Here is a 25364-nt window from a genome sequence, read left to right as displayed (position 1 = left end):
TAACGCCACTTGTTTAGATAAGCGTGTTAGCGCCTTGTCCACCCTAGGAGGTGTTTCCCAGCGCTCCCTAACCTCTGGCGGGAAAGGGTATAATGCCAATAATTTCTTTGAAATTATCAGCTTTTTATCAGGGGCAACCCACGCTTCATTACACACGTCATTTAATTCTTCTGATTCAGGAAAAACTATAGGTAGTTTTTTCATACCCCACATAATACCCTGTTTAGTGGTACTTGTAGTATCAGCTAAATGTAACGCCTCCTTCATTGCCAAAATCATATAACGTGTGGCCCTACTGGAAAATACGGTTGATTCGTCACCGTCACCACTGGAGTCATCGCCTGTGTCTGGGTCTGTGTCGACCGACTGAGGCAAAGTGCGTTTCACAGCCCCTGACGGTGTTTGAGTCGCCTGGACAGGCACTAATTGATTGTCCGGCCGCCTCATGTCGTCAAACGACTGCTTTAGCGTGTTGACACTATCCCGTAGTTCCATAAATAAAGGCATCCATTCTGGTGTCGACTCCCTAGGGGGTGACATCCTCATATTTGGCAATTGCTCCGCCTCCACACCAATATCGTCCTCATACATGTCGACACACACGTACCGACACACAGCAGACACACAGGGAATGCTCCTAACGAAGACAGGACCCACTAGCCCTTTGGGGAGACAGAGGGAGAGTTTGCCAGCACACACCAAAAGCGCTATATATATATATCAGGGATAGCCTTATAATAAGTGCTCCCTTATAGCTGCTTTGTTATATCAAAATATCGCCATAAATTTGCCCCCCCCTCTCTGTTTTACCCTGTTTCTGTAGTGCAGTGCAGGGGAGAGACTTGGGAGCCGTCCTGACCAGCGGAGCTGTGAGAGGAAATGGCGCCGTGTGCTGAGGAGATAGGCCCCGCCCCTTTTCTGGCGGGCTCGTCTCCCGCTATTTAGAAAAATCAGGCAGGGGTTAAATATCTCCATATAGCCTCTAGGGGCTATATGTGAGGTATTTTTAGCCTTTATAGGTATTCATTTGCCTCCCAGGGCGCCCCCCTCCCAGCGCCCTGCACCCTCAGTGACTGCCGTGTGAAGTGTGCTGAGAGGAAAATGGCGCACAGCTGCAGTGCTGTGCGCTACCTTTTGAAGACTGCAGGAGTCTTCAGCCGCCGATTCTGGACCTCTTCTGACTTCAGCATCTGCAAGGGGGCCGGCGGCGCGGCTCCGGTGACCATCCAGGCTGTACCTGTGATCGTCCCTCTGGAGCTTGATGTCCAGTAGCCAAGAAGCCAATCCATCCTGCACGCAGGTGAGTTGACTCCTTCTCCCCTCAGTCCCTCGCTGCAGTGATCCTGTTGCCAGCAGGAATCACTGTAAAATAAAAAACCTAGCTAAACTTTTTCTAAGCAGCTCTTTAGGAGAGCCACCTAGATTGCACCCTTCTCGGCCGGGCACAAAAATCTAACTGGAGTCTGGAGGAGGGTCATAGGGGGAGGAGCCAGTGCACACCACCTGATCTGAAAAAGCTTTACTTTTTGTGCCCTGTCTCCTGCGGAGCCGCTATTCCCCATGGTCCTTTCAGGAACCCCAGCATCCACTAGGACGATAGAGAAAAGTGAAAGGTGATAAAGGCACCAGCCAATCAGCTCCAATATGTAAATTAACAGTTAGGAGCTGATTGGCAGGTATCCCTGTGTGTTTTATGAGAGTAACACCATGGGGATCAGTAGGATTTGCCGATAGACAGGATGCTGGCTGTCAGTATACCGGCAGCGACATCCCGCCCATCAGAAACCCGACAGCCCCCCCATTGTGATCCCTAACCCTCCCCCGATGGGTGCCCAACCCTAACCCTCCCCAGTATACAGACCGACATCCCGTCCATCAGAATCCCGATAGCCCCCCATTGTGATCCCTAACCCTACCCCGATGGGTGCCCAACCCTAACCCTCCCTGCTGGGTGCCCAACCCTAACCCTCCCCGCTGGGTGCCCAACCCTAACCCTCCTCGGTATACAGACAGCGGCATCCCGTCCATCAGAATCCCGACAGCCCCCCATTGTGATCCCTAACCCTACCCCGCTGGGTGCCCAACCCTAACCCTCCCCGTTTTAATGCCTACACCTAGCCCTCCCACCCCGGTCCCTAACCTTTCCATCCCTGATCACTAACACTAACCCCCCCCCCCCTCCTGTCTAAACCTAAGCCCCCAGACACCCCCGCCCCCGGCAGGACGCTAGCACGTCCCGCTGAGGACGTTCGGGTTGCTGGCTGTCGGTAATGTGACGCCGGCATCCCGAGCTGCATCGATGTGTTGACGCCAGCATTACGTCCTCCCTCTGGATTCCCGGCGTTGTTATATTGACCGCCGGGATCTCATCCGTCATGAAGCCAGCTGCTTCCCACAACATCATTTACATTCATGTGATGCTGACAATGTGTAATACGCACCGTCTCGTTAATACTAGCAGACCAGCAGCAAATCTGTCCCCCAAAGATCGCCGGGAGGACACTGGTAAACCAGACGCTGAATTTTAGGGTCACTCCTATAAATACAGTAGGGTACAAGCACAGGCTACGCGATCCTGCAGAAAGATGTCAGCGCCTCGTGTAAAGTATAACACATTATTGCCCAATGGAAAAACAGATCAAACACGTGAAACCATTAATATTCATTTTGTACCATGTCTGTTGAGCTGCAGGTATTCCATATGGGATTTGGTCATTGGGTCAACAGCATTTAGGTCGACCACTATTGGTCGACATGCATTAGGGTCGACACATTAAAATGTCAACATGAGTTTTCCACATTTTTCATTCTTTACGATCCATGGGGACTACGATTTGTAACCTGTCCCGAGCGCAGCGGAACGAGGCACCTTGCCCGAAGCATGGCAAACAAAGCGAGTCATGCGAGGAGATACGGTGCTCTAATTGGGGTTCCCGGACACTTTACGAAGAAAACGACACCCAAAAAAAATAAAAAAATGCATTTGTGTCGACCTAGTTACTGTCGACCCTATGAGCCACACCCTTTCATATTAGGTCCAACTAGAAATACAGCTGTATTTTATGTTGCGTGTATCAAGGAACATTCTTACACCCAAAAATAGCCATGGGTTGCTGAGCTGGCTCTTATGGTGAAAGTCACATTACCCTAGCTATACAAAATAGAATGACGGGTCCAAAGCATCAGAGAATAGGGCCTTCAGCTTAAGGAAAAACGCTATTTTGGCATTTATTATGAATTTAATAATACCTCTGCCATTAACGTCTTTATTAATCCAATGAGAAGCTTCTCTCGTCAGTAGACACTTGCAGAGATGAATAGCAGCTACGCAGTAGTTTTTTTTTTTATATTTATCATGCAGAACTTTATTGCCACAAAGCAAAGAAACACACCCAATGAACACTACACCTTAAACACATTACCATTTGCTTTCTAGCGTATACGTCCAATTATATTATAATCTGCTAGAACAGGCCCATCGCCCGAGGCTGCACTGGTGATACTTCACTATATAGAACACAAACTTAAATACGGACAATCTATGTTTAACAATGGATCCAATGTGTGGCCCCCCATTCCAAGGCACCAATATGCTAAATTATAGATCAGTGATCTCCAACCGGTAACTCGCCGTAGTATTTTCGGTAGCTCACGGGCTTGGGCAGTCACTGGCACTCCTCCTCCCTTCATTTTTAATATGGTGCCAGCTGTCAGCCAATCAGAGCTCGTGGACCGGCAGTGGAGGCACCTGATTGGCTGCCGGACCAAGAGTTTCGATTAGCTCACTTACCGTCACCATATTTTAAATGCCCGCCGGAGACTGTCACCCTCACCGCAGCCTCTCTCCGGATTTCACAGGAGAGGAGTGCGCTGCGCTCTCCTCCCCTTCCGTCCCTCATACAGGAGGAGCAGCACCGGCGGCAGTAGAAGAAGCCAGCAAAGGTTAGCACTGTGGGGGGCATTGTATCGGACACTGGAGGGGGGGCATTGTATCGGACACTGGTGGGGGGGCATCATTTGTGTATCTGCCACTGCTGGGAGGCATTATTTGTATATCTGGCACGGCTGAAGGGCATTATTTGTGTATCTGGCACTACGCGGGGGGCATTACTTGTAGTTGTGAAGTCGCACCCACTTTCGCAGGAACGCACGCGCATTGGGGGAGGGGGTAGCTCCTTAAGAGGTTTTATTTTCCGAAAGCAGCTCACACCCCAATTAAGATTGGAGACCACTGCTATAGATAAATGGTAGGCTGCTGCGGAACTATATATCCCAGCATGCCCTCACGGTAGAACTGTGGCGTGTAGTCCCACAGCAGTTGGAGTGCCAGACATTGCCTACCCCTGCTAAAGGCCATATCTAAACTAAATGCAACACTAATTCTGCATGAGCAAGTATGGGACATTCTTGAAAATAATCGGATGAAGCAGGACAGAAACTAAGTAACCTCAATCAATTGTAGATACTGCACTACTGCATTCCAATATCAGCGATTGCAGGATCTGTGATCCCCATTAGGGCTGCACCAAAACTTCCAGCAGCCTCCAGCTAAACGCGAGCAAATTCCAGTACATTTCACGCGTTATACCAGTCACACACAGACATGAAACAGGGGGAAGAGACAGGTGCTGCTGTACATGGGGAACTGGACGCCCAGCTGGTTCCTGTGTGATAAGCACAGCAGTGTTATGCCAGAACAGAGGCAGCCAAATGTGAACTTTAGTCTCCACAGCCTCAGTGTTCCTTAGCAAAGCCATAGGCTGCAGGGACACATTAACTGTATAATCCCCACTTGTTCCAAACGCTGCACAGGTTGTAATAGATATAATCGCAACTCCGGTAACCACATGCACGCCTGCACCTCACAGGCTATTATATGAGCGTTTTACAGCAATCTACATCAGCACAAGGAATCATTTCATAGATTCATTTACAGGAGGGTCATAGAACAAAACTTGTGATAGATTTGACATTCAACTCTTTAACCGGTTACATATCAATGTTTCATGGACAATGACGAGTATATTCACGGATCTATAACTCTCCCCAATGGAACAACATGTAAATAAATCTGTTGAAATAGGGCTAAGCTTAGGACAAGTGATAGTAATTATTATCACCATGTGTCACTTTGTATAGTATTATCGGTAGGAGGCACACCCTCATCAGCAATCATACACAACAGGCGGCTGCTGTAATGATACGTCCTGCACACCGTACAGAAGAGAACACACAGCTCCTTACATAGAGTTCTGCAATTCCCCCCACATCACCTAGTACAGTACAAGCCTGGGGATTTACAGAGTCCCTCCCTACAGTGCATTTATCTCCCTGCCACTCCTTATACACGGCAGCTGCATGGGTACTGCAGGAGGAGAGTTGTACCCCCGACAAGGGATAACACCAGGGGTCCCCACCGCACGGATCTGTCCAACTAGCACCCTCACCCACATACCACTTCACTGCAATATTTACCGCTAGCAGTCTTCAGTATATACACAGAGACCCCTCTGTCTAGAGCATGCACTCGTATCCCTCCAACCCAGAAGACAGGTGACTACCCTCTGTCCTGGGTCAGCATCAGGACCCCTTACTTATGCATCATCCAGTCATCTCATGAAACCATATATGCACCATAATGTAGGCTGCTACAGGATACACAATGTCATGCTACTGTACTGGTTACACTGCAGACTGTGTACATTACTAATGCCAGCCTCCCATCCCTGCCTTTACTGAGACCTGCATACATCCTCATCACTGCACCCCCCCCTAATACAGAGCCCACACAGACCACTGTCACCCATCAACAATCAGCGCCAATGACAACCACAGCACCCTCACCCCCCACAGTGCTCTGTGTCCCCATCAGCTCTGATGTCACCCACAGCACAGACATCCCCCAGTACTGTGTCCCCATCAGCTCTGATGTCACCCACAGCACCGACACCCCCCAGTACTGTGTCCCCATCAGCTCTGATGTCACCCACAGCACCGACACCCCCCAGTACAGTGTCCAAATCAGCTCTGATGTCACCCTCACAACCCCCAGTACTCTGCATCCCTACCATCAGCTCTGATGTCACCCGCAGCACCGACACCCCCCAGTACTGTGTCCCCATCAGCTCTGATGTCACCCTACCAACCCCCAGTGCTCTGTGTCCCTACCATCAGCTCCTATGTCACCCACAGCACTGACACCCCCTAGTACTCTGTGTCCCCATCAGCTCTGTCACCCTCACAACACCCAGTACTCTGTGTCCCTACCTTCAGCTCCAATGTCACCCACAGCACCCTCACCCCCCAGTACCGTCCCCATCAGCTCCAATGTCACCCACAGCACCCGTACACCCCCCCCCAGTACTCTGTGTCCCCATCAGCTCCTATGTCACCCACAGCACTCCGACACTCCACACAGTGCTCTGTCCCCACCATCAGATCCAATGTCACCCACAGCACCGTCACCCCCCCACCAGTGCCCTGTCCCCACCTTCAGCTCCAATGTCACCCACAGCACCCTTACACCCCCCAGTACGCTGTGTCCCCATCAGCTCCAACGTAACCCACAGCACCCTCACACTGTCCCCACCATCAGCTTCAATCAGCCCACTCGTTCTCCATGGCTCCCCTGTTGTGGTCCTGGCACACCCCCTGCACTCAGTGTGACTGCCACAGCACCCAGGTCATGGGCATAACACACCCAGCACTCCCCCCTAGAACTATTGTGGCCCCCATCAACTCCAGCTTGTGGCACTCACCCCCTTCCCCTAGGGTGGCTCTCACACCCCCACCCCCTTTCACCAAGTGTGGCCCCTGATACCCCCAATCCGAGGCCCTCACACACCCCTGCACCCAGTGTGGCCCCCGAACACCCCCAAACCGTGGTCCTTACACCGGCCTGCACTCAGTGTGGCCCCCAATACCCACAGACCTCACACACCCCTGCACTCAGTGTGGCCCCTGATATCTCCAGACCTCTCACCCACCTGCACTCAGTGTGGCCCCTGATACCCCCAGACCTCACACCCACCTGCACTCAGTGCACGCCCCTCCCTCCCCCATCGCTCCCTATCAGCCATCGCCCCCTTCTTGTGGCCCCCATCCCTCCCCCAGCTGCGGCCGGGCCTCAGGGCCTGGAGAGACGGGATCTGCTCTCGTTGTCACTGCATCTCCCGAGCCCTCGGCCCCGAACCCAGCAGGGCCCGCCTCCCGCTCCACGAACTCATAGTTCGGTAGACAGGTGTCAGACGCGGAGCTCCATCCGGGAACACTCCCTCCCGCTCCCCGGCCGGCCCCGGGACACTCACCCTCCAGCAGGCGGCTGATCAGGCTGTCCACGTTCAGCTCTCCGTCCGCCATTTTGCGCTTCCCTCACCAGAGCCAAGCAGTACTAGCCGGGCGGAGCTGCGCCACAACACAGCAGGGCCACGCCCAGCGTGGGCGTCTCCAGAGAATGGCAGCAGCCAATCACCGGGCAGAAAGGGCGCTAACCCAACAGAACACGCCCACCGAACTAGACAATGGCACATTTTAAGAGGAGGCGGAGAAACTATAGTCGGGAACCGCCCTGATAGGCGGGACCAGAAGAGTTACACTTCCGCAGACCAATCACACGGCTGTGTGCGCGTCAGAAAGCTTAGCCACGCCCCTCTGCTAGGGAACGTGACCTAGCGCCACCCCGAATCTCCCTGCTTCCCGCGTCCTTGCTTTGACTGTTATGTTAACCAAATGCAGATGGCGCGCACTAACGTGAGCTCCGCCCCGCAACCCGCCTGTAACTATGGAGACTGCAAGAGGATGAGCTGTGGAGGGTTTGGCCGATCTTCTCCGGGTGTCATAGCAACAGTGACGTCACAATGACAGAGCTGCTGTGTCTCAACGCTGGCGGGAGAGGGCGGGACTAGAGGAATAGTTTGTGTTATCTCTGTGAGCGGGAGAAAATGTCTCTTCACTGGGCGCCGCCATTGTTGTGTGGGCCCCACTGGTGTCACAGGGAAAATGTCCATGTGTCTCACTGACCCCTCACTGACCCCTCAGGATTATCATAACGTCATACATTATCCCAAGTGTCTCCCTCCCACCACACATAGTGTCCCTGCTCTCCTGGCTGCCCTCCCGCTATCCCATCCAGCCCCTCAATGGCTGCCCATATCCACCATACATACCCCCCAACAGCTATGATCTCAGTCCCTGTGTGAGGGATCTGTCCCACTGTTCCGATCAGGAATACACTGTTCCCATCTGCCGGGAGCCGCAGTAGGGGTGGTGTTTGGCGGGCCGGTTGGGGGATCACCCACTACATTGGGCCTAATTAACGTTTGCACGCACATGCAATTCCAGTTTTCTAGGCTACGGAGCTGCTAATGTTAGAAAGTGAAGCTGCCGCCCAGGAATGACGCCCACCGGAGCCATTCGCAATTGCGTATACATTCACAGCCTGTGCGCAAAAATAAGGAACATCGGGGCAAAGTGCTGGTCTGTGGCTATGCAGACTGGACACAGCAGTAGCAACGCAGGCGTCATGTTTTTCCACATACGAGCTTACGTCTGACGGAAAATACACGTCCCAAAAACGATTGTGACACGCCTACATTTTCCCAGCCACACCCTCTAAACACTCCGATAACACCTCCAAACGGTCACTTCCTGTCAAACACTTTTTCATAAAATCCACATTGTGAGCGAGATCTCAGCGGCCTCTTTGCGCATTGCGATTGCATGCACAGTCTGCTAATAATCAACCCATTGTGTGATAATCGGCCATTGCATACAAACATGTCTTAGGGCCTAATTTAGACCTGATCGCTAAGCTGCATTTTCGTACAGCGGCCGATGAGGTCTAAACTGCGCATGCGTATGCACTGCAATGCGCAGGCGTGTCGCACGAGTACAAAGCAGATCGCCACTTAGCGATGGGTTTGTGCAAAGGATCCGTTCGGGCGTTTGCAAGGAGATTAACAGGAAGAAGGCGTTTGTGGGTGGCAGCTTACCGTTTTCTGGGAGTGTTTGGAAAAACACAGGCGTGTCCAAGCGTTTGCAGGGCGGGTGTCTGATGTCAATTCCGGTCCCGGACAGGCTGAAGTGATCGCAGCGACTGAGTAAGTTCTGGGCTGGTCAGAGACTGCACAAAATCTGTTTGTACAGTTCTGCTACACATGCGTTGGCACACTTGCACAGCTAAAATACACTCCCCTGTGGGCGGCGACTAAGCGTACGCTGGACTGCAAAAAAACCTAGTGAGCGATCAGGGCTGAATTACCCCCATAGGTCCTTAGAGTATATCAGCTGTGAATGGACCCTGCGCACATCTAAACAGTGTAGGAGAGAGCGTGGGGTTACTGGGCATGACCCAATGTGACTACAAACACGGGCAGTGATGTACAGTGCTGTGCGCAGCTGACCACGCCCCCATGATATGCAGCCATGTCCTTTTTCTGTTTGCGCACCTTTGCCACACACTCAGATGTTCAGAGTTATGCATTCACGCTTCTCAACAAAGCAGCAATAAACGAGCGCAGAATGGGTGGCAGACTTACCCCCTCTTCGATGTGGCCATGCCCAGGGTCCTGATCAGCTTACCATCGCCCCACCCCACTCAATGTTGGGAGGCATGCCTATAGGTTGTAAGCAGATTTGAGCAAGTCCCTCTCCCCTTCGTCTTCTGTACATAACTATGTTAACGTCACACTGTTATTATGGGTTCAGTATGCCTAACTGGCGGACGGGATGGCGGCGGTCACAATACCAACACCGGCATCCCGATGTTTGAGATCCCAGCAGGGGTAAGGGAAGTAAGTTATCCCCTACCCGCTAACTCTAACCCTCCCTTCCTGCAGCCTAACGCTATTCTCCCCCCCTTAGTGTCTAACCCTAACTTCCCCATGGTGGTGCTAAAACCCCCTTTCCCACAGCCTAACCCTCCCCCATAGTACCTAACCTCTCCCCAGTGACCCCTAACCCTAACACCCCCCACCCCCACCCCCCGCAGCCTAGCACACTCCCCTCCTGCAGCCTAGCCATAACCAACCTCCCCCCCACCGCAGCCTAACCCCCGGGGTGGTTCCTAAACGTAACCCTGCCCTAACCTGCCCGCAATGATTACGGTCAGGATACCAGCTGTCAGGATTCTGTTGTTGCAGAACAATTGCACCATTTTATCAAGAAAATAGAAATACAAGTTTAGTAGTATGATTTATGGATGACTGCGTGGCATGCTGGACAGCTGTTCATCATCTCCTCATTATGAGGATGGGCATATTTTTATGTGCAGGCCTGGGCTGTAGTCCTATATGCCCCATTGTTAATCTGACCCTGGATAGACTGTAAATACATACTGTAACAATGGTAAAATGCAGGCAGGATGTGATTTTTCACCTCAGTGTGTTGATCATGTGACTTGCTCACATCATAAACAGTCTTTGTGATGTCACTAAGCTTTGAAAGAAAGGCCACTGCTTTGTAGAAAACTGTCAGACATCTACTGTACCTGCTGATAGGACATTTCAAATGTAAGCTATGCTTCTTTTAACCTAAATGTTATATAAAAATAATGATAGCTAGATAGATATCAATGTTTAAATGCAGGTATTGTTTTATCTTCTCAATAGGCTGATCATGTGATTTGATATAGAACAATCAGTAATCAATTGTATATGTTAATGTCTACTGACCATGTAATGTAAACTTATATTAACCTAAATGATAGATAGATAGATAGATAGATAGATAGATAGATAGATAGATAGATAGATAGCAATGGTAAAATAAAGACAGGATGGTGATTTTTCACCTCAGCATGCTGACCATGTGACTTGCATACATCATAAATAACTTTTGTGATGTCACTCAGCTTTGGTAGAAAGATCAGTTGTAACATATCAACTGTAGCTGCTGATATTATTATCATTACATTTTATTTATAAGGCGCCACATGTGTTTCGCAGCGCTGTACAAAGGACAGTACAGGGAGACAAAACATAGCATTACAGTAAATAAATAACAGAAATAGAGTACAGGTAACATAGAGCACCACACATTCTCAAGACATAATACAGCTAAGATGTAAGTATTGAGGGAGTGATCATCGTATTACTAGAGGCTGGTGGCCATAGATGGAGATTAGCCTTTACTAGCAGGGTAAAGATGGTCCTTGAGTAGGGGAGAGCTGCAAGTGAAATGTGTCGAGACGAGGGCTCAGACAACAAGAGGAAAGAGTGCCCTGCTCTGAAGAGCTAACAATCTAGTGGGTAGGGGCGACAGACAGATGACAAGAGGTGCAGGCATGCGGGAGTTAGCCTGATGGCAGTATGCAAGCAAAGCTGAGATGTTCACGGCATGAGGCAGGGGGATGGAGGAGCGGCTTCAGGACTGGGTTATGCATCGGGAGGGTATGCTTTGATGAATAGGTCGGTTTTTAGTGCCCGTTTGAAGCTTTGCAAGGTCAGGGAGAGTCTAATGGAGCGGGGGAGTGCGTTCCACTGAAGGAGTGCAGCACGGGCATAGTCTTGAACATGAGCATGGGAAGCAGTGACTAGGGCGGTGGAGAGGCGATGGTCATTGGTCGTCCGTAGGGGGTGGGAGGGAGTATGAAGGGAGAGGAGGTTGGAGATGTAGGGAGCAGTGGAATTAGAGATGGCCTTGTATGTGAGTGTCAAAGTCAGAAAAATATCACGATGCACACTGCCATATTTGCACCTCATATGTGTCCCTGCTGCGCATGCGTGCGCTCTCCCGTGCGTGCGCATACTCGCTGTTGCGGGCACCCGCAGGCGCACGGTATGCGCATTTACGGTAGAGATTGTATGCGTCTAGCGGGCGACTCTTTCGTTACATATTTCCACTATATAATGTATTTTGTAGATCATGGTCCCTTTGATAGATTCTGAAAGTTTGGTTAATGTAGCATGTTCATGGACAGAGAAATCCCTCTTTGTTTGATACGAAGGGTCAGACAGGAGTAATACTGTGGTGTTTAGTATCCATCGGAAGAGTATTTAATTAGCAATATTCCGGTGTTGGTTTGAAGCGGATTAATCGCTCGTGCGAATAGTTATGGACATAAGAAGTTTATGTCCATTTACTATTATTTGCACTTACTTATCCATGCGGCGGGAAACCCAGTTTCCCACCCACCTGAGCAGTTGGAAATCGTCACAGCCCACCTGTATGAATCAACCTATGACCTTTTGTTATAATGCGAGGAGGAATTCCTGTGTCCAATGAACAATGAGATTGTAGGGACCATTGAATTGTATTGTGTGTGGGGCATAAATAGACAAGCCGATCACATCCAGCTCACTCTTCAACGGTTCTCATTGCTGAAAATCGGGAGCTGGATGTCCAGAGGCGCATGCGATCGTTCCCCTTTGTGCGTAAGTTTTCTCCGCAATCATATTGTCTTTCTTGTTATTATGGGCCATATCTCTCTCTCTCTCTCTTCTCTTTCTCTCGTATTCTCTTAAACGTAATAGTATTGTATTGTATTTTCTGTGTAGTTATCTGGTTAGTTAGTCTATGTTATATTGTAGTGTATGACTTGTAATTGTATTATTCTTTTTCAAGTATAACATTCATATTAGGCGTTAGACCCTAAGCACGGTATTTGTGTATTTCTTATAGTGTTAAGTATTCTCAGAGCGTCGGTGACGCTCGAACAGCTTTTAAGTTAATAAGGTTACACGGTGTTGCATCTACACTTAATCTCTGCACCAAGGTTTACTGCATAATACACTGTTTTATGGTATAGTTACAAAGGTTTAACATTGTGAGCGTCTGCGCCGCTGGTGATCTCCTTGTGGTCTCGAGCGTTCGCATCGCTATAGCAAATCATTACGTTAGTCGGCAGCCAATAGTGTGCCTGCCTGTGATCTCTTGGCCGTGAGCGAACGTGACGCTTGAGCGTCTCGACCTCGGCTAAGCAATTGCTACGCAACGTGCGTACCCTTACGGTACTCCATACGTCAATAGCGTACAGTGTTCTTAGGCCTCTTAAAGGGTTTTAAATAAGATAAATATTTAGCTTTATCAATTGGCGGCTCGTCCTGTCCTTCACATATCTCTGCTAGGTAATTTCAGCAGACATTATCCAGCAGCAAAGGGCAGGAGGTCATATTCCTCGTAGTGCTGTTTGGATAAGCGTCTGCTTCGCTTAGTAAAGGGTGCTGAAGGAATCCGGAACCGGAGGTAAGAACAAAACGCTAGTGTCTTTTAAAACTGTTTATTTCTGTCTTGCGTACATACGCACATATCTGCATTTCTTTTCATTCGTGTATTTTCATATATCACTCTCCTGTTTGCCATTTTATAATTGATAAAACGTGCTAAGAGAGATTTGTCGCTATTTCATAGTTAAAGTGTAAATGTAATATATAAAGGGATAAAGTGTAAAACCCACACGCAACTCTACCTAAGGTATAAGGAGAGATTGGTGTGTTGCGCGGTAGACGATCGAGGATCATCTACATTGATAAAACGTGTTAGTTGTGTTACGGTGGATATTTGCTTTGCGTACACGTGTCTCTAACAAAGGGTGAGACTCGCGTACGCAACTCAAAGGCCGACGCACGCAGCGTAAATTACGCAACGGAGCGTCCGGGTACGCCCACGTAACTCAAATCACACGATAGTGTTATTGCAACAGGCGGAAAGGTGGCAACGTGGTAAGTAGCGCAAGTCTATTTTAGTGTCCGAAATTTAGATTAACAGATCCTTCTCCAAATTCACAACACATCTGGTCTAAAGAAAATTTCTGCGCAGAAATAGAAATAGAAACAAAAAGTGTACATGTGATGAGTGAGTGTTTTTAAGTTTATACAATTTTTGAGGTTGAACCACAAGAAGTCGAGTTCTCGCAGGAGTACATACATGTAAGTGACGTGCATGGTGGCTAGGGAGGCATCTCTGGTTAAACATAAAATTTGAGCAGTAGAGTATAGTAGACCAGGAGGTCATACTACAGACCAGGAGGTCCAGGTACAGCAGACTAAGAAGTCTGCCATAAATAAGAGAAAAGGGCACAACCCAGGGGGTTGGTGCAAAACCCATATAGGCCTATAAAGCTCTGGCTGAAGGAATTCGCAGCCGAAATTTTCGATTCCACTGGTCGCTCAGCACATAAGATTAGTTGCTTATGTGCTGAACGATTGTACCGCACGTAATTGTGTACATTAGTTAATCTGACCAGTACCATTTGTGTACGAACCCGGTCATAAAACTATTTGTACACTCTGATGTGATTTGTGTAATTTTTTATTTTCTGAAGGGAAGTTCGCTGGTCACTCAGGAATTGTCCAACAACCAATAGTTACTGGAAAGAGTAAGTGTTCTGCGGATATCCCTCGCATGTTCCAGTAAATAGAGGTTCATAGGGGCCCTGGGTCGAGTACGCCAGCGCTAAGGCAGTGTGTGGGTCGTATTGGTCGGCGTGGGCGAGTGAGTGGGGTACTCGGTAAACCGCCACCGTCAGCCTATCGTGAACATTTTGGTTTTTGTAAGGGTTCGCTGAAGACCCTGATTGAAGGTCAGAGGTGGTGAAAGCAACGCCTGCAAGTTATGGGGGCCAATTGTTCAGGAAGGGGGCGATCAACCTCGGTTCGGGTTGATTCAGTAAACCGACCAGTCGGGTCGGCAAGGTACGTAATGTGTGAAAAATATGGTTCACATACAGAGGTTTTATGTGATGAATTGGAGAGAATGACAGTGCATGACGGGGAGAAATTCCCAAGAGTAGGTAGCTTTAGCCCAGAAGTGTTGCAAAATTTAAGGAGGAGGATATGTCTCATTAAATCAACAAAGAGACGAATCCAACATTATGATTATTTGCAGTTATGGCAACAGGAGGGTGAAATACAGAGAGGATTGGCTCTGGCGGCGGGATCTAATCCTATCAAGAAATTGATAGCGACGGCCCCGCCGCCACCATACATATCAGGAGAGAAATTGGTTGCGGAGAATGACGCATTAGGGTGTAACAAACAAACACTTAGCAACTGTGTAAATGTTAATAAGTTAACTAATGCAAGTATTAACCCGTGCAAGTTGTACCCTGTTTTGAACTTTCCCCAGGAGTGTGATCAAGAGGACGAATCGGCAACAATATCGGCGCTCTCTCTAGCAGCCACCATAGCAGAGACAACAGTAGGCACGGCTCCACCCACGAGATTAGTAACAAAAGCCCCTAGCGGAGGGATAGGTGAGGTCGTATCTACAGGTAAGTACTGCACCATACACTATGCTGAAACCATTTCACCACAGACTGTAGAACCTACACAGAGTGATGTTAGTAGACTTAATCCTGTTAGGGTAATAGCAGTGCCAAATGGGAAAACTGACACGACAGGAATCACACCTGTTAGGAACATTGCCATGTACAGCCCATTTTCCCGAATGGAATTAAGAACCATAGTGTCAGAATTCCCTGACCCTAGGAAAGACTTAGTTGCTAGCCAGAAATACATCAGAGACCTAGGGAACACTTTAGAGCCCAATAACAAAGACTGGCAGGTATTGCTGAAGGCATGTTTACCCTCCAATGTCGACGCAGCTCAATTTTTAGCTGACTGTGGATTAGATCAGGATGTACCTCTTACAGATGTGTACAACAAAGATAACGTAAAAAGAATAAGTTTACAGTTAAAGGAGTATTTTCCAGCGGTAGTTAAGTGGAACAAGATTTTCTCCATTAGACAGAAAGAGTCAGAAACTGCTGCAGAATATTTTCACAGGGCATTACTAGAAATGGCAAAATACACAGGTATAGAAGACATTAAAACAAACATAAACCATCGAGAAGTAGCAGTATCTGTACTAATGGACGGTTTAAAAGAGACATTAAAGACAAGGGTACAGACCACGCAACCATGTTGGCGAGGTCTGTCGGTGGCTACTTTGAGAGAGGCTGCTATTGATCACGACCGGAATATCACCCGACACAGGGAGTCACAAGGTGATAAGTTAATGGCCGTAAGTATACAGGCCCTGACCACAAGGCAGCCTTTGTATAAATCACCAAACCCTGTGGGTAAGTCAAATGTGGTAACTTGTTTTTCATGTCATAGACAGGGACACATGGCACGAGACTGTAGAGTGAAAAATTCACAAAACTCATATCAACCCCCTAGACAACGACACGACACACGACATTGGGAGCAGGGTCCGCAGAAACGGAGTTATGAGCCACATGCAGGGGAAACAAAAAGATACCCCCCGAACAGAGACTGGCAAACTCCTGGCAGTTCCCATTTAACCCCTTCACAAGTAGTTGCTGCCAGCGGGATTCAGGGAGGTCACCATACCCAATAGGGGTGTGGCCATACCTGGAATCTGCAGCCAGTAAAATTGATTGCAAATCTTGGAAGTGAACCCGAAATTGCAATCAATGTAGCTGGTAAATCATTAAACTTTCTTGTAGATACAGGGGCGGCCAAATCAGTGATAAATTCGACAGTGGGCATGAGAACCACTGGTAAGACAATTCCAGCCATAGGGGTAACGGGAGTAGTCCAGCACTACCCTGTTAGCAAACCAGCCGAGATTACAGTAGGGCCTTTACATACCAAGCATTCCTTTTTGCTGGCTGCATCGGCACCGACTAATCTCCTGGGAAGAGACTTATTGTGTAAAATGGGGTGCGTCATCTATTGTACTCCTGAAGGTGTATTCTTGGACATACCTGAGAATCACGCTCAGGAAGTGCAAGACATGTTAGACTCCCCATCAAAATTAATGTCACATACCATTATGACAAATAGGACTCCATCCCAAGTAGAAGAAATGACATCCCAGATACCAGAGTCACTTTGGACTAAAGACGGACAAGACACTGGATTGATGGCAAACGTAGCTCCAGTAGTTGTACAAGTAAAAGATGGTAGGATAGCTCCAAAAATCCCACAGTACCCTCTGAAGCCAGAGGTGGAGTTAGGAGTTTATCCCGTAATAGAGCGCTTGCTACAACAGGGCATTATGGTAAGAACGTCCAGCACTGCCAATAGTCCCATCTTCCCTGTTAAAAAGAGTGGGGGGAGGGGTTACCGGCTAGTGCAGGATCTAAGGGGGATTAACAAAATAGTTGAGAGTCAGTTCCCCCTAGTGCCAAATCCAGCTGTCATCCTTATGCAAATCCCTCCCACTGCGAAATTTTTCACTGTTATTGACCTCTGCTCCGCTTTCTTTTCGGTACCTCTGCACCCTGACAGCCAATATTTGTTTGCATTCACATACAGAGGAGTCCAATACACATGGACTCGATTACCACAAGGTTTCATAGACAGTCCAAGTATATTTTCCCAGGCTTTGCATGATTGTTTACAGTCTTTCCAACCAGAGAGTGGATCAGTATTAATACAGTACGTGGATGATCTACTACTGTGTTCTGATTCATTGGAAGCATCCCTGAAGGATACGAAACAGCTCCTGTTTCATCTTTCAGACACAGGACACAAGGTTTCCAAAGACAAGTTGCAATTATGCCAAACTAAGGTAAAATATTTGGGACACTGTCTAACACAAGGACTGAGACACCTGACCGCTGATAGAATTCAAGCAATTAGAGACATGACTCTGCCACAAACCCAGCAACAGATCAGAACATTTTTAGGAATGTGTGGGTATTGCCGTAACTGGATCCCAGGGTTTTCCATTCTAGCGTTACCTTTGCAGGAGATGGTCTCCTCAAACAAACCTGATCGGATTTCGCATACAGACGAATTCGAGATGGCATTTGAGAGACTTAAACAGTGCCTAACGCAGGCACCAGCATTAGGTATGCCAGACTATGGGAAACCCTTTGAGCTGTACGGAACAGAAAGTGCTGGTTGCGCGGCAGGCGTCTTAACCCAAAAGCACGGTGATGCCAGCAGGCCAGTAGCATACTACAGCGCTCAGCTAGACACGGTAGCGCGATCCCTCCCCACATGCTTGCGAAGCGTTGCTGCGATAGCATTGCTAGTAACGAAAAGCGAAGATGTAGTGCTAGGTCACAACCTCACAATTCATACACCACATGCAGTGTCAGCCTTGCTAAATTCTGCCCAAACCAGGCACGTCTCATCAGCGCGGTTTACAAGATGGGAATTGGCACTAATGGCCCCCGTAAACATCACCATAAGGAGATGCAATGCATTAAATCCTGCAACATATCTCCCAGGTGTGCCTGGACAGGCACAAAGGGTGGAGGATGAGAGTGGTGGGGAAGGAGAATTTAATACAAAGGAGGACACACATGATTGTATGGAATATTTGACCCAAAATTTTACCGCAAGGCCTGACATCAGTGACAACCCACTGGAAGATGTAGATCTAACTTTCTACACGGACGGTAGTTGTCACAGACAGTCAGACTCGGGAGACTTGTGTACTGGATACGCAGTCGTAGATGACCAAGGCACCATAGAAGCGGAACCGCTAGGCCCACCTCACTCAGCCCAGGTTGCTGAACTGGTCGCCCTAACCAGAGCATGTGAATTGGCTAAGGGCAAATCAGCCAATATCTACACCGATTCTAGATACGCATTCGGGGTAGTCCATGATTTCGGAGCCCTATGGCGCCTCAGAAATTTCATGACGGCAGCTGGTACACCGGTAGCGCATGCAGCTCACATCAAAAGGCTTCTAACAGCGATACAGGAACCCGGCAGAGTGGCTGTTATCAAGTGTAAAGCACACACATATAGCCAAGACCCAGTATCACTTGGTAACAGCCGAGCAGACGAAGCAGCTAAGTTAGCAGCTGGGACCCCCAGACAGACAGACACCACACAACTGATGGTATTTAATACCATCAACACACAGAAGTTGTGTGAGATGCAAAATTTGTGTTCCACACAGGAAAAGGCAGTCTGGAAGGCAAAGGGATATGGCCAGGAGCCCTCAGGACTCTGGACGGATGGACAAGGTAAACCGGTGGCCCCCAGAGCATATCTTCCATGTTTAGCTGAGGCAGCTCACGGGCTGACTCATCTGGGCAAGGAAGGAATGTGCAAGTTGGTAAGAGCATATTGGTGCGCCCCAGGATTTTCATCTCATGCAAATAAGAGAGCAATGTCATGCCTTACATGCTTGAGAAAGAATGTCGGAAAGGCAATACCAACAGAACCATCTCATATCCCACCTACAGGCGGTCCTTTTCAGGTAATACAGATTGACTTTATTCAATTACCCCCTTGTCGAAATTTGAAATATGTACTTGTTTGTATAGATGTATTCTCAAATTGGGTCGAAGCATTTCCTGCGGCCACAAATACCGCCATGTTTACTGCTAAGAAAATTGTGCAGGAATTTGTATGTAGATATGGTATCCCTAGAATAATTGAAAGTGATAGGGGTACCCATTTTACAGGTGATGTCTTTCAAGGAATGTGTAAGTTGATGGGAATTGATAGCAAGCTGCACACTCCATACCGTCCACAGGCGAGTGCGAAGGTGGAAAGAGTGAACAGCACTATTAAAAATAAACTGAGCAAAGTTATGGCAGAAACAGGATTGACATGGCCAGAAGCTCTACCCATTGTACTGTACAGCATCAGAACCACTCCCAGGTCCCCTCTTAATCTGTCTCCCTTTGAAATCTTGTTTGGTCGACAACCGCATGTTATGATTAACCCTCAGGATGATTTGAAGTGTAACAATGAAGTGACTGTAAAGTACCTGGTTAATATGAGTAAACAGCTAAGGAATCAAAATGATAATTTGAAGTTAGTGATTCCTGATTTACCAGATAGTAATTGTCATGACATCGAACCTGGGGATTATGTAATGATACGGAATTTTCTACGCTCAGGTTGCCTTATTGACAGATGGGAAGGACCATACCAAGTCTTATTGACTAGCACTACAGCAGTGAAAGTTGCCGAGAGGGAGACTTGGGTTCATTCGTCCCATTGTAAGAAGGTTGCTGATCCAGAGAGGTCCCGTGATAAGGAACAGACGGTAGAGGAAGTTGTATCACTGGAGTGTCTGTTCTAGGAGGACTGAGGCGGCACCTGAGCATCGAGAATCACAAGATCAAAAGCAGTTGTCGATCCCCGTTTCCCTTTTATTGTTTTTCTCCACTTCCCATCCCCTCTCCCTCAAATTATTTTTCCCCCTTCTCATTCTTCTTCGTTTCCTCCTAAGATGGACTTGCCTCAAGAGACTGTGATCCGGATTTTCCTGTTGACCATGATGTTGACCAGAGCAGTCTGTTCCGGCGAGAGTACCATGGAGGTCGAGAGAGGTTCTGGAATGGGTTCTGATGACAGAGATGGAGGCGTAGTTTTCCGAGAACAACATAATCAACAAGCAAAGGCGAGTATCAGAAAACGATCCGATAGCATTGGCCATAGAAGGAATTGTGAAGGATTGTTAGCTGAAGAAAACTGTATCTGTAGGCTCTGTGACAATGTAGTTGAGGATGGGTGCATCAAGAAATGCCAATCCAGTTTTAATATCCACATGGACCGGCATCCCTTGAGTGACTATCACTCCTTAGTGGGTAGTGTGCCAAATCAAACAGATTGTTGGGTATGCTCTCAAGTACCTCAAGGTCATAGCAAATCAGGACTAGTACCATTTCCTTTAACGATAGGGGAGGTACTTGAGCTAAGTGGTGGGAGGCCGGTGGACAGGAGGTTTAATATCTCCAGTCCTCCTAGTTTGAAGCTCCACCAATATCATGTGGATAGATCCCTCATATGTTTTAACATTTCCAATCCCCGAAAGCCGGGAAATTGGGAAGTGTCATGGAGTAACCAAACCATGACCTTTTCATATAGAGCAGATAGAATGCCGACAGATACAGAGCTTATACGCCACATAGCCAGTAGAGGAAAATCTTTCCGATATAGGTATACCCTAGGAAATAGGATTACGAGAGTCGGAGAGGTATCACCAGGATACTGTGCACATATCGTACAAGCTGATACATGTACTAGACAGATGGGAGAATTAGGGTTAGGAGATTTCACATGGAAGATGTGTAATATGGTTATGTCCTACTCCGTCCCATATGTTCTCCCCGATGATGCATATCTCATATGCGGGAGGAAGGCGTATAAGTGGCTTGCCCCAAACTCTGAAGGATTGTGTTATATTGGAAAAGTACTGCCTGAAGTAATGACTGTATCACATGCCAAAATGAAAGATATACACCGTGTTGCCCAAGCTCCTTATACTCACACCCATTACGAGCACGTAGTTAAACGGCACCTGATAGAAAGAACAGAGCATCCGGCCTCTGACATGATCCATGAATCCACCGGGATTCAGTTTCTAATCGCGTTAGACATCACTCGCACCGCCAGAGGAGTGTTGAATTATAAATACATATCTGCGCTCGCAAATTTGTTAGACAATATCACAGAAATGTATGATGACACATTTAGGTATACTGGAAGAGAGCTTCAAGCTTATACAACAGAACTGGTTCAGCATAGAATGGTTCTCAATTATCTCACGGCAGTAACAGGTGGATATTGTGTCACACTGGCAACGCAGTACGGCGTGAAATGTTGCACATATATTACAAATAGTACCGAGGACCCGGTCGAGGTCATAGACCAAAAGATGGACGATATTCTCCAATTGAAGTGGAATTTCGCAGGAGACAATCTCACCCTTGCTGCTGTGAGTAATGAGCTGACTAGTTGGGTGTCATGGTTGAACCCGCGAAATTGGTTCTCCGGTTTAGGAGAATGGGCTCAAGGAGTCATAATGGATGTAGGGAAGTTTCTCCTATGTATCTTAGGTGTTATCATAACGATTGGCTTGATATTTAGATGCGGTCAGGCTTTAATGAAGTGCAAACGAGGTACTAGGGTGATGAGTTTAAGGAGTGAGGAAATTGTAATTCCAATGGATTTGATTTATGACCCAACTGTAGAAACAATGATGTGATGAAAATGCGATTTCTACGGTCCGTTTCTTTCACCTGTTTTTCCGGTTTCTCCAAGGTAACAAGACCTACGTTTGACGAGGAATTTGATGATCCTGTATACAGACAACTGATGGATTAAAGAAGAAGTTTTGACAACCTTATACACAGATATTTGATGAACTTTGCCATAGACCCCCAGTTTCCCTAGAAATTTTAAAATTACGCTAGCCCAACACTTTTGTAAGTCTATGGACATTGACAAAGCTTTTTGCCCACACGCCTTTTGGCAAAAGCACAAAGAAGACTGCATTCAACAGACACCGAACAAGACTTCAACCGACAAATGTTCATTTACCTGACATAGAATACCACTGCATTTACCGTAATTATGTCTTTTCTTCATCTCTACAACCTTCAGGTAATCACACACATAGTCGATAGGGAATACAGGCACAGATATCAGCAATCACATATTCCCCCATTCATGTATCATCAACTAAAATGTGCTCCCCATTTTGTTACAACCACAGCCGAAAAGAGCTCGGTAAAGTTTGACAGCCCATCCACAGACCCGTACCACGGGATAAGAAGGAATTCAAATGTATACTTCGCAATGCCTCGAAGCTTGATTTAAAACACGTACGGCACGATGGTACATGACCCCCAAACACGGATTCATACACACATGCTTCTGCTATCTCACTAGGTCATACCCTTTTCCTACCTTCTCTTCTCCTCCCCTACCCAACCATGGAAATGTATTAACCCCTGACATATATTTTTCTCGTTTTGAAATGTTTTAGGAAGTGGCAGTTATTGTTGACTGCCAAAGGGTGGACTGTCAAAGTCAGAAAAATATCACGATGCACACTGCCATATTTGCACCTCATATGTGTCCCTGCTGCGCATGCGTGCGCTCTCCCGTGCGTGCGTATACTCGCTGTTGCGGGCACCCGCAGGCGCACGGTATGCGCATTTATGGTAGAGATTGTATGCGTCTAGCGGGCGACTCTTTCGTTACATATTTCCACTATATAATGTATTTTGTAGATCATGGTCCCTTTGATAGATTCTGAAAGTTTTGTTAATGTAGCATGTTCATGGACAGAGAAATCCCTCTTTGTTTGATACGAAGGGTCAGACAGGAGTAATACTGTGGTGTTTAGTATCCATCGGAAGAGTATTTAATTAGCAATATTCCGGTGTTGGTTTGAAGCGGATTAATCGCTCGTGCGAATAGTTATGGACATAAGAAGTTTATGTCCATTTACTATTATTTGCACTTACTTATCCATGCGGCGGGAAACCCAGTTTCCCACCCACCTGAGCAGTTGGAAATCGTCACAGCCCACCTGTATGAATCAACCTATGACCTTTTGTTATAATGCGAGGAGGAATTCCTGTGTCCAATGAACAATGAGATTGTAGGGACCATTGAATTGTATTGTGTGTGGGGCATAAATAGACAAGCCGATCACATCCAGCTCACTCTTCAACGGTTCTCATTGCTGAAAATCGGGAGCTGGATGTCCAGAGGCGCATGCGATCGTTCCCCTTTGTGCGTAAGTTTTCTCCGCAATCATATTGTCTTTCTTGTTATTATGGGCCATATCTCTCTCTCTCTTCTCTTTCTCTCGTATTCTCTTAAACGTAATAGTATTGTATAGAGATGAGCGGGTTCGGTTCCTCGGAATCCGAACCTGCCCGAACTTCATGTTTTTTTTCACGGGTCCGAGCGACTCGGATCTTCCCGCCTTGCTCGGTTAACCCGAGCGCGCCCGAACGTCATCATGACGCTGTCGGATTCTCGCGAGGCTCGGATTCTATCGCGAGACTCGGATTCTATATAAGGAGCCGCGCGACGCCGCCATTTTCACACGTGCATTGAGATTCATAGGAAGAGGACGTGGCTGGCGTCCTCTCCATTTAGATTAGAAGAGAGAGAGTGAGATTGATTTTAAACAGAGACACTTGATTTACTGGAGCTTAGGAGTACTGTAGAGAGTGCAGAGTTTAGTAGTGACTGACCACAGTGACCACCAGACAGTGCAGTTTTATTTAATATAATCCGTTCTCTGCCTGAAAAAAACGATACACAGTGACTCAGTCACATACCATATCTGTGTGCACTGCTCAGCCCAGTGTGCTGCATCATCTATGTATATATCTGACTGTGCTCACACAGCTTATAATTGTGGGGGAGACTGGGGAGCAGTGCCAGTTATAGGTTATAGCAGGAGCCAGGAGTACATATTATTAAAATTAAACAGTGCACACTTTTGCTGCAGGAGTGCCACTGCCAGTGTGACTGACCAGTGACCTGACCACACTGACCACCAGTATAGTTAGTAGTATACTATATTGTGATTGCCTGAAAAAGTTAAACACTCGTCGTGTGACTTGTGTGGTGTTTTTTTTTTTATTCTATAAAAAACTCATTCTGCTGACAGACAGTGTCCAGCAGGTCCGTCATTATATAATATATACCTGTCCGGCTGCAGTAGTGATATATATATATTTTTTATATCATTATTTATCATCCAGTCGCAGCAGACACAGTACGGTAGTTCACGGCTGTAGCTACCTCTGTGTCGGCACTCGGCAGTCCATCCATAATTGTATACCACCTACCCGTGGTTTTTTTTTCTTTCTTCTTTATACATACATACTACATCTCATTATCAACCAGTCTATATTAGCAGCAGACACAGTACAGTAGTCCACGGCTGTAGCTACCTCTGTGTCGGCACTCGGCAGTCCATCCATAATTGTATACCACCTACCCGTGGTTTTTTTTTCTTTCTTCTTTATACATACATACTACATCTCTTTATCAACCAGTCTATATTAGCAGCAGACACAGTACAGTATTCCACGGCTGTAGCTACCTCTGTGTCGGCACTCGGCAGTCCATCCATAATTGTATACCACCTACCCGTGGTTTTTTTTTCTTTCTTCTTTATACATACATACTACATCTCATTATCAACCAGTCTATATTAGCAGCAGACAGTACAGTACGGTAGTCCACGGCTGTAGCTACCTCTGTGTCGGCACTCGGCAGTCCGTCCATAATTGTATACCACCTACCCGTGGTTTTTTTTCTTTCTTCTTTATACATACATACTACATCTCTTTATCAACCAGTCTATATTAGCAGCAGACACAGTACAGTAGTCCACGGCTGTAGCTACCTCTGTGTCGGCACTCGGCAGTCCATCCATAATTGTATACCACCTACCCGTGGTTTTTTTTTCTTTCTTCTTTATACATACATACTACATCTCTTTATCAACCAGTCTATATTAGCAGCAGACACAGTACAGTAGTCCACGGCTGTAGCTACCTCTGTGTCGGCACTCGGCAGTCCATCCATAATTGTATACCACCTACCCGTGGTTTTTTTTTCTTTCTTCTTTATACATACATACTACATCTCTTTATCAACCAGTCTATATTAGCAGCAGACACAGTACAGTAGTCCACGGCTGTAGCTACCTCTGTGTCGGCACTC

The 25364-nt window shown here is 47.4% G+C and overlaps 1 protein-coding gene across 1 annotated transcript in view; it reads right to left on the bottom strand.

Moving 5' to 3' along the window:
- PPP1CB (protein phosphatase 1 catalytic subunit beta) overlaps window positions 1-7428 on the bottom strand; it is an 89842-nt gene extending 82414 nt beyond the window's left edge. Inside the window, exon 1 of the mRNA XM_063918910.1 lies at window positions 7308-7428. Within this exon, the coding sequence (XP_063774980.1) occupies window positions 7308-7359 (52 nt within the window). The 5' untranslated portion in view covers window positions 7360-7428. The remainder of the gene's footprint in view (window positions 1-7307) is intronic.
- Between the last annotated feature and the right edge of the window lie 17936 nt (window positions 7429-25364).

This window comes from Pseudophryne corroboree, chromosome 4, assembly GCF_028390025.1.
Source record: "Pseudophryne corroboree isolate aPseCor3 chromosome 4, aPseCor3.hap2, whole genome shotgun sequence".
In the NCBI taxonomy this organism is placed as follows: domain Eukaryota; kingdom Metazoa; phylum Chordata; class Amphibia; order Anura; family Myobatrachidae; genus Pseudophryne; species Pseudophryne corroboree.
Note: the sequence above shows the minus strand (reverse complement) of the source record. Positions and strands in the feature narration are given on the sequence as shown.